The sequence below is a fragment of the Poecilia formosa genome, unplaced genomic scaffold (genome assembly GCF_000485575.1).
Source record: "Poecilia formosa unplaced genomic scaffold, Poecilia_formosa-5.1.2 Scaffold200, whole genome shotgun sequence".
Lineage (NCBI taxonomy): Eukaryota > Metazoa > Chordata > Actinopteri > Cyprinodontiformes > Poeciliidae > Poecilia > Poecilia formosa.
Window position 1 is genome coordinate 151,793 of NW_006800139.1, and position 12,288 is coordinate 164,080.

Genomic DNA, 12,288 nt, shown 5'->3' on the forward strand with positions numbered 1-12,288 from the left:
CACACACACACACACACACACACACACACACACATACACACTCGGAGGGTAATGACCTGCATCTTGTTGTTTTGGCTAATCAAAGAATATTTAATCCAGTGTGTGGCTGTGTTGGATGTTCTGCTGAAGTCGTGTAATCGTAGCTGCGCCTGGTTCTGCTGCAGATCCGAGTTTTACTCACATCCAGAGTTTATTCATATCTACTAAAGTGAAGAGATTCACATTAAAGTGTAGAGATTCATTTTTATGCCTCTCCTGTTCCTCTGTTGTTGGGATTTAACTTGAAATGTTGAAAAGTCTCAGATTATCTGAACTCGAAGTTCTACTTCTGTTTCTTTTCCAAAGACAGTTTTGACCTGAACAGATGCAGAAAATGCAGAGATTCTCAAATTTCCTCTTTATTGTTACAACTTTAAACAATATAGTTTAAAACCTTTAAAATATAACAAGCTGTTTGCAATAACCTTTTTTCTTATCACTCACCTTCTTGTTTCTTTGGGCCTGAAACGACTAATCAGATTAATCAGATTAATCAATTAAATAATCGTCACCTATTTTAGTTCTGTATATTAATTGTTAAATATTCAGACTCCAGTTTACTGAAATATCAACACACTCAGAGCAGGAATTAAACCAAAACTGTACAATAAATATGTACATTTTGCATTTAAGGTTAAAAAATATGTCTAACCAAAACTCCTCAAATGCGATAATTTTGGCTTCAATTCTGTAAAAATCTGCTATTAAGATCCTTTTTCTGTTCAGTTATTGATAGTTTTACAATAATCAGATTCGTTTGTGTTGATATGATGAGAAGAAAGCTGAGCTTTTCACATGTTGCTACAAATGATCAACCATTCACTATAGGAATGCTGAATTTTAGACAATAAAATGTTTATTTTCTTGCTCAAAAATTTATTGAAATATTTATTTGCAATTTATAATATTGTGCAAAATAGGCTTGAGAGGTTAAACGTAAAAACTGCAGAAAGTGGCAACTTTGTATCAGATTAATCGGCTGAATAATTGTGAAAATAATTGATTTTTATCAGAATACTGAATTAATTGCCATAATAATCGATTAATCTGAATAACTGATTGATCGTCGGAATAATTGATTGTCAGATTGACGATTAATTACTAACATTTTCATCATTTGCATCCCCGGTTTTAATGATTTTTTAATTTCTATTCAGTATCTTAATGAAGAATAATCTGAATTTAAAGTCAGTTTTTTTTCCTGACCCATCAGTGATTTCACTTCCTTCAAAATAAAACTTAAATCTCTGCTGAGTCTTTGTTATAATGTTGTAGAGGAATTATTATTTTTTTGTTTTCAGAAACTTCGTTCATCACCAACTCAGATGTTTTTTTTTCTTGCTCTGTCTGAACTCAAACATTATCAGAGCGATTTTCAGGTTATGCACTGAAAAATCTCCCATAGAGCGTTTATCAAAGGCTCCCGACCAAAATCGAGCGGAGAACAGAAACGTTATGGATCGGCCGGATCGCGACAGAAAGCGCCTCTGAATCCGCGGAGAGAAAAACCTTCAGCTCGATAAGTTCTGGGCTAATGAAGCAGCGGGCCGGGCGATTAGCGCGGCGTCGGGTTCAGCCTGAGCCAAAACACTCGCTCCCTGCTCTCCTCATGTCAAAGTCATGTTTGCCCTCATCCTGTGAAGGTCGGCAGCGGCGTATCGATCACGGCTGGCCGCCTCCACCGTGCTTCAAGCTGGAGATGCTTTTTATAACCCGACAGGCAGACGGAACCGTGGCTCTGACCACCAGAACCTTTCTTTGTGTTTCTGGATGCTACAGATGGTGCTGCATCAAATCAGAGTGTTTTAGTGGTTACACACACACACACACACACACACACACACACACGTACATCCTCTTCATGGCTGCTTTTTTCAGCAATCGATATTCTGCAGTGGAGCTCCTTGGCCTGCTCCAATTTGTGCACTCTGCATGCATGCGTGTGTGTGCGTGTATGTGTGTGTGTAGCTCACCTCTTATCAATATCTCCCCCCTCATCAATCTGAGAGAGAGAGATGCAGCCTGAATGAGGGGTCCTGTAAAGCTCAATACCTGTCTGTGTCTTTCTCAATGCCTGATCGTAAATTCCTCACATTTTACCACCAGATCCACCAGGTTGGGTTCGGATTTATACGCCACTTCCTGTGTGTGTGCGTGCGTGTGTGTGTTTGTGGTAGTCAACCCACCTAACCCGACACCAAGTCAAAGACCAAGACCACGACCCGCACTACATGACTCAGTAAAATGTGAAATATGATAAGAACTGCTTCTCCAGATATTAAACACTCAGCTGAAATGAATTTAACCAGCATCATTACCAATTCAAACGTCACAATAAGCTGAGGCCTCATGCCGTCCCGGACAAGATGAAGCCCTGGGTGGTCGCCCATAATGCCCATGTCACCAACTGCCATTAAATATAACATTAACACAATAAATCCTACATTCACTGCTTGAAATATGGCATGCATTACTATTGTTGCGGTTGTTTACTAATGATGTTGATTAGCTAACAAATACAAACCATTGTTTACTAACCACTTATATTGGGAAACAACATAAATGGTGTTTTTACTAATGGTAAACAACAACATTAGTTCACCACCAATTGAACTAATTTTTTTCGTTTCTGTTGTTTGTTTACCACCAAACAGAAATGATGTTTGATTACCACCCTAACCCTTGGTAATCAACACCAGTAGTAAACAACACCAACAATAGCAATAAATGCTAAATTTAGGGCAATAAAAATAGCTGCACCTACAACCACTGAAGGAAGCGACAGAAAAACCTCTGAAGACACTGAGCGCAACTTCCTGCTTCACGAAATGTAAACACAAATTGAGTGACGTCAGATTTTAGCGGTTGGATGATTTCTCTCTTGTTTTCAGTAAAACACCACAAACCATTTCTCCTGCTAGCGCTAGGCTAAAGTGTACTTCCTGCTTTTGGTTTTGAGTTTTTTGGTCACACCCCCAAAACAAACTGGACTTTCTAAACAAATGGACCGCAGTTGGATTAAAGCGTACTAAACATGCCGTCTTTCTCACTTTCATAAATTTATGAAATGTTCCTCATAAACAATTTATCATGGCGTCACAGTTCCCAAAACTTTGTAACTGACAGCCATCTTGGTAGGCATCCGTAGCCAACTGTCATGGCAGTCACTCCGGAGTTGCTATGGAAACGCATTCTCTGTTTCATATGTGTCGATTGTGACAGAAGTGATTTTTGTCGGTCCATCTTTCTCTTGCACATTCATCAGTGTTGGCATTTTCTTTTTGTTGCTGTCGAAGTCATGGTTCCTTTATGTTTTGTGCTGCATTTGCCTACCAAGATGGCGGATTCCGAGGCTCGCATCACTGCCCGTTCAGACTTTCAGGAACTATGTGTTAAAACTACTGAAGTACCTCCTCCAACGGGCAACAATAACAGTTTGTTTTGTTTTGGAGTTTATTTACTGTGTGTGCGTTGAAAGGCTGGTATCGCCATAGCAACCAGTGACTCGGCATTTTCAGCGTCTGACGTTTCTCATCAGGTTCTTCTCTCGTAATAATCCATCATCAATGAACAGGAAAAAAAAAAGATGTGCTGGATCTGGCAGAAGCTTGTGGTCCCTTCGCCATGGTAACGACAACAAACAGGCCAGTTGTTGAGTGCCATGAAATCTGGAATGATGATGATGATGATGATGATGTTGGCCAGGTTTCCTTGGAAACCAACAAACATGCTGAGGGAAAAAATTAGAGAAAAAGAGAAACGTTCCTTCACTTCTGATGGTCGCAGAAGGAAAACATCCCAGATAGAGAGTGGAGTCGGACCGGCGTGGGCGGCGGCAGCCGAGGATGGGGATGGGTCGGCGTGGCGACGGGACGGAGGGAGCGAGAGGACGAGGGGGGAGGGAGGACAGAGAGATAAATGAGGAGGAGATGGGGGTGCAGCAGGCAGGGAGGTGGAAGGATGCCAGGATGAAAAGCTAGCTGGGCTTCAGGGTCCGGCTCTGCAGCATCGCGCTAAAACAAAGAAGACAAAGAAAAACGGCAGCAGGAAAACTCCCGCCCCCCAACGCCAGGACGAATCCACCGGCGGCGGCCACTGAGCACGTTTAAAACGGACTTTAGGAAGGAAAACCATCAAGCTCTTTAACAAGAACCTGTGTGGATGAGGATCCAGTGCAAAAGGGTCCAAAGTGCGGCCCAGGGGCCATTTGTGGCCCTTGGATTAGTTTTCTGTGTAATTGACTATTTAGTGTTTGTCCATTACTTAAAATCCAAATACGATACAGTTTTGGTTGAAATACCTAAAAGTTTAGCCATGTATATACTTTAACTTGAAACTCCTCATGTAGGAAATAAATAAATATTAGTGGAGCTCGTTTAGTAGTCAACAGATTTACCTTGAGTTAATGTTACATTTGCTCTATGTGTCATTAACAAGACACTCGGACAGTTATGTTGGTGTTTCTGGTGGATTTGGGGCGGTCGTCCTGCAGCCTTCCATGTTTTTGAGTTAAAAATTGTTTATAGTTAACAGAAAATCTGGAAATTTCACAATATTTCACAATAATTGACTATTTTATGTTGGTCTTTTACAGTGTTTCTCAGTCCTCAGGCCCCCTGTCCTGCATGTTTTAGGTTTTTCCCTTCTGCCACACCTGAATTGTATGTCTGGGTGATTAACAGGTTTCTGCAGCACTTGATGGTCATGCAATCATTTGAGCTGTTCTGGAAAAGAGGCACATCTAAAACATGCTGAGCAGGGGGCCTGAGGACCAGGGTGGAGAAACACTGGTCTATTACATAAAATCCCAATATAAAGTTTTGCCTTATAAGTACTTCAATTTAAAATTCTCTTATAGGAAATGCATAAATATTAGTGAAACTCATTTAGTAGTAAACAGTTTTAAGCTAAACTTACATTAGCATTATGTGCTATTAACAATACGTAAACACCAACTACAAAGTCTTAAAAAAATACATATTATTTTTTTGCAATTCAATTGTTTTATTATAATTGAAGTTAAACTTGTCAATATTTTTGTTGAAGTTGTAAACAGTCTCACCAAAGAGACTCGTCAACCTGTCTTTATCTGTTTAAAAATCCTATATTGACAAACATCGCTCAGCCTGGTGGGACAGAAAATTAAGCCTGGTGACCCACCAGGCTTAAAATACTGGGAGGAACCCTGAGCACGGTTTCTAATTTTTTTAAGATGATATTTTTCCATGGCAAGTTTATTACCGTAAATCTCAGATTTCCCATTTACACACTCAAATAATCGTCTTTTGTTGTATAAAATGGAGTTTTCATGTGGATGAAAAACCACAAAAAACATAAAAATGTAACTAAAAACACATTTTATAACACAGAAATGAAGCATTACTGAAAATTATTCTTAATACCAGCTAAAAAGGCGCAAATGAGCCTGAACAATGAGCATATTCTGATTTATTGAACTGTTTATTCACTGGGTTTGTGAATTGCTGCTGGAACGAAAACAGGATTCACTGAGAGACGGTTTAATTTTTCTGGAAGAGGCAAAGTGAGGAGAGGAGATGAGCAGAGGCAGGAAGACGACGGTTCCTTCCGTTTGTCCGGTGGTTAACCTGATTAGGTTTGGACTACAGAACCGGATCCGGCCGTTTTACTGGGGAAATCTGGGAGCACACACACACACACACCCACACACACACACACACACACTCTTTGTTTAAATCAGAAAGCAGAGCGACGTAGTTGCTCCTTATTTATTAAAAACGAGGTTCTGAGTTGAAAACGTGTTTTCTGATATTTTATTATAAATGTAGGATTATTAGGGGATTCTGACATCTGCTCGTTTAAATCAGTGATACTTCAGAGCCGCTCTATCAGGGCTTCCAAACTTTTTAACCTGGGCCAAAATTATTGAGTCAAAAGAACAAGTGGGCTAAAAAAACTAAAGTCAGGCAAACAAAATTGTCAATTTTATTCTGTTGTTGTTGCTGTACAAATAGGCCATGATAATAAACTTTGCTGCATGATAAATTGTTCCAGAAATTATTGCAATGAACGATAATATTGTTGTTTTGAGACCATTTTCCAATATTATAGTAATAATGGCATAACTGGAAAATATTTTAAGTGTCCAAAATAAATAAACAAAACAAATAAAATGAATTATGAAGTCTCAGGAAACACCAGACTGAAGACGTTCACTATCCAGTTTTTGGTCGAAAGCGAACAACAACAAATCATACAAATCAAAATTAAATTAAAAAAATGTTAAAATAAATTTTAATTTCCTATATGACTACCTGTTTTATTGTGGTAGGCCGATGTACAAAGTCATTGTAAATCCAGAACTTTGTTTTTTGCATGTCTGCTTGAACAAATAGTTTTCAAATTCTTTTGGGTTTAACTGAACAAATTTATACTCAGCATAGCAACAGGATTTGGGTCACTTTCTTTCAAAATGCTGCCTATTGTTTACCAAGGTTAAAAAATTAAATAAAATCTGATTTTGGATGCAGCAAAATCAACTTGTCAGCAAAAAGTCTCAGGATCGACGTGAATCTGATGATTGGTTCTACAAAGATGAAAACTTTGTGTTGTATTTAAAATTACATTAGTGATAGTTTTACCATTATTTCAAGTAAAGTCTCCATCTGCACCAACCATCATTCATAAACTGCCTCAGGGGCCAAATAAAAACACTCTGAGGGCCACCAATGGCCCATGAACCACAGTTTGGAGACCCCTGTGCTGTGTGATCATTGCTGCTTATTTACATTTGAAAGCCTGAGGCCGGGATGTGGATGTTTACAGTGTAGATACAGTAGAGACTTTTTTTTCATCACATTGTAGCTTCAGGCCGTTTGAAACTGTTTTATATTTTTAATTTTCCTGATTTTTGCAAATTTAGATTTAGATTTCTAACCTGCAATAATTTTCAGGTTAGAGTGTGTTGACTCTTTCCACACAGTTTCTGTGTGGAAAGAGTCCTGTAGAAGAAATGTTGGGTTTCTCTCTATTCTGGGAATAAACAAACAATAATCCTCCTGAAGTCACACATCTGCCTTGTTCCTGTCAGTAAATGTTTCGGTCGGAGGTAAAGACGGCGGCGCTTCAGTGCAGTAAAGACGTTTAGAGGTGGCAGCGCTGCGGCTGACCGGCGGTGAGACGGCGCTGTTGGGTCTGCTGCTGGTAGTATTTGAGCAGGAATTAAGAGTAGATTAGAGCCAGCTCTGATTTGATCAGCTGTCAGAGTTGATTCATGCTCCTCGGTGCTGGGAAGGAACGGCCTCGGAAAAGTCTGAGCGCTGAGTAAGATGCCACACCGAGATTTCCTGGGATCGCTCTCCGGCTTCCCTGCTTTCAGCCTCACAGAAAATGCAAACACTGAGAGTCTGACTAAAACTACGACTTTTCATTCGATTTTTATCTGACAGACAAACACAGAAGGTTTGGAGCTGCGCTAACCAGAAAGAGCTAATCATAAACTTTAGCTCTGCTAATGCTAACGCGCTAACTTTAATTCAGATCATCTCTACTGACAACAGCCCTCTGGCACCAGTGTTATTTTAATGTTACATTTCACATTCTCTATAATGCATTTAGATATTTTATTCATGTTTACATCTTTTTCTATGCAGTCCATGTTTTGGTTTGTTTCTGTTTGTTTCTTATTTGACATAAGAATCAGCTCTGGAGATATTGTTTAGCCAAAGCACTAAAACTCTAAATGAAAATGTATCTATGCTACTAGCGCATTAGTGGAAGTCTCCCCACCACTGATAGTGGCAAAATGCAATGAAAAAATGTATTTTTCCATTTTTGGGCCCTGCCTAGCAATGCATGGAGGCAGTGACTGACTTGCAAAGCGAAGTCAGTCACTCACTTTGGTCTAGTCAAATGGTCTAGTCAAAGTTCAGACCAACATTCAATAGAGTTTGTGTCAAGACTTCAGATGCACACAGAGGGTTTCATTCCAATGTAACAGAGATTGAGATAATTTACACAGAAAATATAATCTTTAGTTTAGTTCTCCAGATGTTCAGAAGACCAGAAGCTAAGCTACATTTTTCTGATTTTTAATTTAGTATTTTTTCTTCTACTCCACTGCTTTCTGTTTGATATAAAATCTAAGCAGCTTCTTGGGGAAAACATGAAAAACCTCTGGTGTGATTCATACTTACTTTTTCCTGTTTCTGTAAATAAAATCAGACAAAAGAACAAATGAGTCTCTTTGTGTCACAAAGAGCCGAGGTGAGAAATTTAAATCACAACCGATCCACCTCTCACCTGCGGATGTAACACCTGGAACGATCCGTTTCCTGCAAAGCTCAGTGAGAAGAGCAGATATAGCATCGTTTCTTTAACACGTCCTTGTTTTCTGAAAACGCCCTGCCGCTGGCAGAGCGGGAAGTTTTCCTCTGAATGAAGGCGATTTGAAGCGACAGTCCCCTGATGTCCTGTCTGCTGGTTCAGCCATGTCGGCTGATTCACCGACAATCGGAGGAAGTCCTGTTCACCAGAACTGAGCCACTGCTGAATCACTGAATCAGCGCAGGTAGAAGGACGAACCTGCAGCTCAAACTCCCCCAACGTCTGATGTTTGTTTTTAGATCTTCACCAGCTGTCCTGGTTGAGGAATATGAGGATTATCTTAAAACAGATGAGTAGATTTCAACACAAACTGAGTCAAACGAGTTTACAGACATGTTGGGTGTTATTGTTTATGTACAGAAGTTTTGCACATGCGCTGGAGGACAAAAAGACGATTCTGTTACATGAAAGGACTATTCTGTTAACCAAATAAAAGATAAATCCCCTATTTAAGTTTTGGATCTTTAATTATACAAAGATTTGTTTAAATTTGCCAGTTTTCGCCACTAGGGCAAAAAGTTTTGACACCCCTGATTTAAAGAGTAACCAAACCCTAAATCAACTTTTTTTTTGGTGATAAAATGTCTAAATTGTGACATTTCTGAGGAAAATTTGATTAAATCTATAATTTTTGGCCTAAATCCATCTCAGTGCTGCCCTCTTTGGTTGAACAGTGGGTACTGCAGTTTAATTTTCCTATTGCCTACATTGGAACAGGTTGGTTAGCGTCTACGATTTGCGATTAGTGTTCTCATTAGATTCTCTAATAACAGAAAAATGACACTATAGTTATCGCTTTTTTTGCATTTGTGCCTCTGGTAAGGCACAGACACCTTCGGGCTGGAAAATTTGTATGCAGCTAACATACGAGCTTTGTGAAATTGAGGAAGTTATTTTGAATTCAAGCTTTTCTAATGTAATGCTTCAAAATAAGTAAACAAAAAAATGCTGCTGTCTTCAGTCAGAGGCTTTCTTTGATCTGCTGTAATACAGACAGCTACAGGAGATCATCATCTACAAGTATTTGAAAACATTTTTTATGAATTACAACATAATTTATTTTCCCTTTGGAATTAATAAAGTAATTTTGAATTTGAATTTTGATTGAATTCAAATTGAATTGACATGTCTTGTATCGTAGTTTGCTTCCGTGAAACATTTTAGTTTTCTCCAGTAAAAGTTGGATTCAACACCTCCCTGCTTCTTATTCCAGGTTTACCATCCAACTGTGACTGAAGTAAAACATTTATAAATACCTGTTTCATTTCTTCCTGAGCTGCATGAAGTCGCAGCGTCTTCTTTCTGTGTTAATCAGTTTCTGCAGCTTCGCTTCAGAACTCTCTGTCATATTAACCAACTCATGTTTTGGTAAAAGCTTTCGTCTGGTTCTGAGTTGCATAAAGTGACGGAAAATTGCTTCTGGTCCTTCCCAGAAATCCCATTTTTCCCATAAAACGGTTTAATTTTGTTTTTCCCGACAGCAGTGAAAGTATTTCCCTGGAATCTGGGTTCAATTAAAGTCGCTTCCATCGATCCTGTTAGTGATTTTAATCCAAATTATAGTGGGGATCATTTCTGAAGGGTTTATTTTACAGATGATATAAACACAGAGTCTCAAAACAACAACGTTACCATTTATCACAATTTATTTAATACTTATTTTTTAATTAATTAAAATTTTCTTTGGGATCAATAAAATATTTTTGAATTTGTATTTGAATTAAATTTATTGTGACATCCTTGACAAAATTAAGAAAATATAGTGTTTCATTTAAAATTTTACATTTATGAATGTAACATTTCGTCAAAAGAATTAGCATTTTTTTAATAAAAAAAATAATAATTAGCATCCTTTCTGGGGATTATAAAAAGAAAAAAAACTTTCCTGGAAACAACCTTCATCATACGGTTTTTAATAAACCTGCTAAAGTTCTTCCAGCACTTGAAAGATATATCTGTCACAGTTTCTGGACGACTAACGCTGCAATTAATATTAATGTTCCTTTACTTCCTGTTGTCTTCTTTGTTGTTTCTTCCAGTAGTGACTTCCTGTTGTTGGTCCTGTCACTCGTGATGTGGAAAAAAAAATTCCATTGGAGTTTTGTGAAATACACTAAACCACCTCATCCTAGCATAAAATCCTTTTATCAAAAAAAACATGCTTCATCAAAATCGCCGTGTTTCCTTAATTTTCGTAATTCCGATTTGTGGATTTTTAAAGGCATCTATAGAAGCTAACGCTGGAATGAAGCTAAAATGAGAGGAAACTATGTTGATTCTGAGCGTTTTTTTCTCCGTTTGTTTTTCAGGATGACAGTTCACTGAGCAGTGAGGAGGAGGCAGAGATGAGCGAGCCCACGTGGCTAGCAGCTGATCTGGGCGCTGTGTCGGACCTGAGCCCAGCCAGCCGCACGGAGAGGATCCGCCACAGTCCCCAGAACATCCACAGCAAGGACGACGACGGTAGGAGCCGCCAAAAATATCGATTTAATTCTGAAAAATGGAAAGATTTGATTGATAGCAGCTGGGAGCGCAGATTTGTGTCATTGTTTCTGCTGATTTTTGAGTGAAAATGTTTAGAGTTGACAGGAAATTTCCAAATTTTCTTATCAACCCTGACTTGATGTTGAAGTTCAGGTAGTAATCCTGGTCAGGTTGGAAGTCCTAACTGATGCAGTAAATGTGAGAAAAACTACTAAATTCAATGTTTGGTCAGTTTGTGTGCATCTTTATCTTATTATTGTCTTCAACTGCCTCAAATGGATTCACACAGCTACGTTTTTACCACAGCTAGCACTAGAACAGAAAATGGATTGATCGCAAAGGGGGACAAAAAGGCACCCCCCCCCCCCAAATTAGGGGTTCATTGATAAATCTGCCCTGATTTCCTTAATTTTGGGAGATTGTTGATTGGCTGATCCTTACGTGTGGTATTATTCCAACATTATCATAGATATGAAGTTTGTCAGAATTTATTTGTTCTTTGAATTCATTTTGTTTAGTCAAAAGTTATTTTCTCCAGATATTTATAGGTGTATCAAGTTCTGTTCTGCTGCTCTTGACAGTCAGTGGTTACCTAGCAACCAGTAACTGACAGCTCCTCCCCCTTTTTCTGTTGCCGTCGGTTACCGGGGGACAGAAGCTTCTGGGCTGATGTTAGCCACCAACTTTGAATTTCTCCTTTCGATTAGAATAAATAGTGAAGCTGAATGAGTCTGTTGTGAAGTCAACAGAAAGGTTTTCTCTATCTAGATATATATCTATATAGATATAGATATTTATATTTGAGTATAATAATAATTATCTTTTTGTATATAGAAAATATGTAATCAAATTACATGGACTATAACAAAATTGGATGAATTATAGTATTAGGTGGTATTTAATGCTTATATATAATATAAGCATATAATATTATTTATTATATAGTGTTATAATATAATATATATAATATATGTTATTATAGCTATATATAATATTTCAAGAAATGAAGTGAAGTTGAAATTAGCTTTGCTAATGCTAACTACACATGTTCAAGCAAAAGAGACTGTAATTAAGAAATTAATGAAATATTGTTGCACCTTGGTCATGGTGTTTAATTTCTGCAGGTACTGAATTATTCGTTTTATATGCATTTCACCTATTTCTAATCTCGTTTAAAGTACTATTATTAATAGTAATAAAATAAGTTTGTGGTTAAATGAAAAATCAACAGAATGTGCCATTTTTTTATCCGATTAGTCACAATAATCGATCACTAAAGTAACCATTAGCTGCAGCACTACTTTGCTCTGAAGAATCTCTGACGGTAGCAACAGCTGCAACCTCTGCTGTTGCTATGAGACTTTTATTAAACTGGTAAAAAGAAAAAAAATGACAGTATTA

The 12,288-nt window shown here is 38.1% G+C and overlaps 1 protein-coding gene across 2 annotated transcripts in view; it reads left to right on the top strand.

The window, feature by feature from the left end:
• LOC103148178 (nucleolar protein 4-like) overlaps positions 1-12,288 on the top strand; it is a 73,651-nt gene that overhangs the window by 28,786 nt on the left and 32,577 nt on the right. For both annotated transcript variants that reach the window (XM_007566820.2, XM_016679017.1), the window contains one exon: positions 10,713-10,866. In XM_007566820.2, the coding sequence (XP_007566882.1) occupies positions 10,713-10,866 (154 nt within the window). The remainder of the gene's footprint in view (positions 1-10,712; positions 10,867-12,288) is intronic.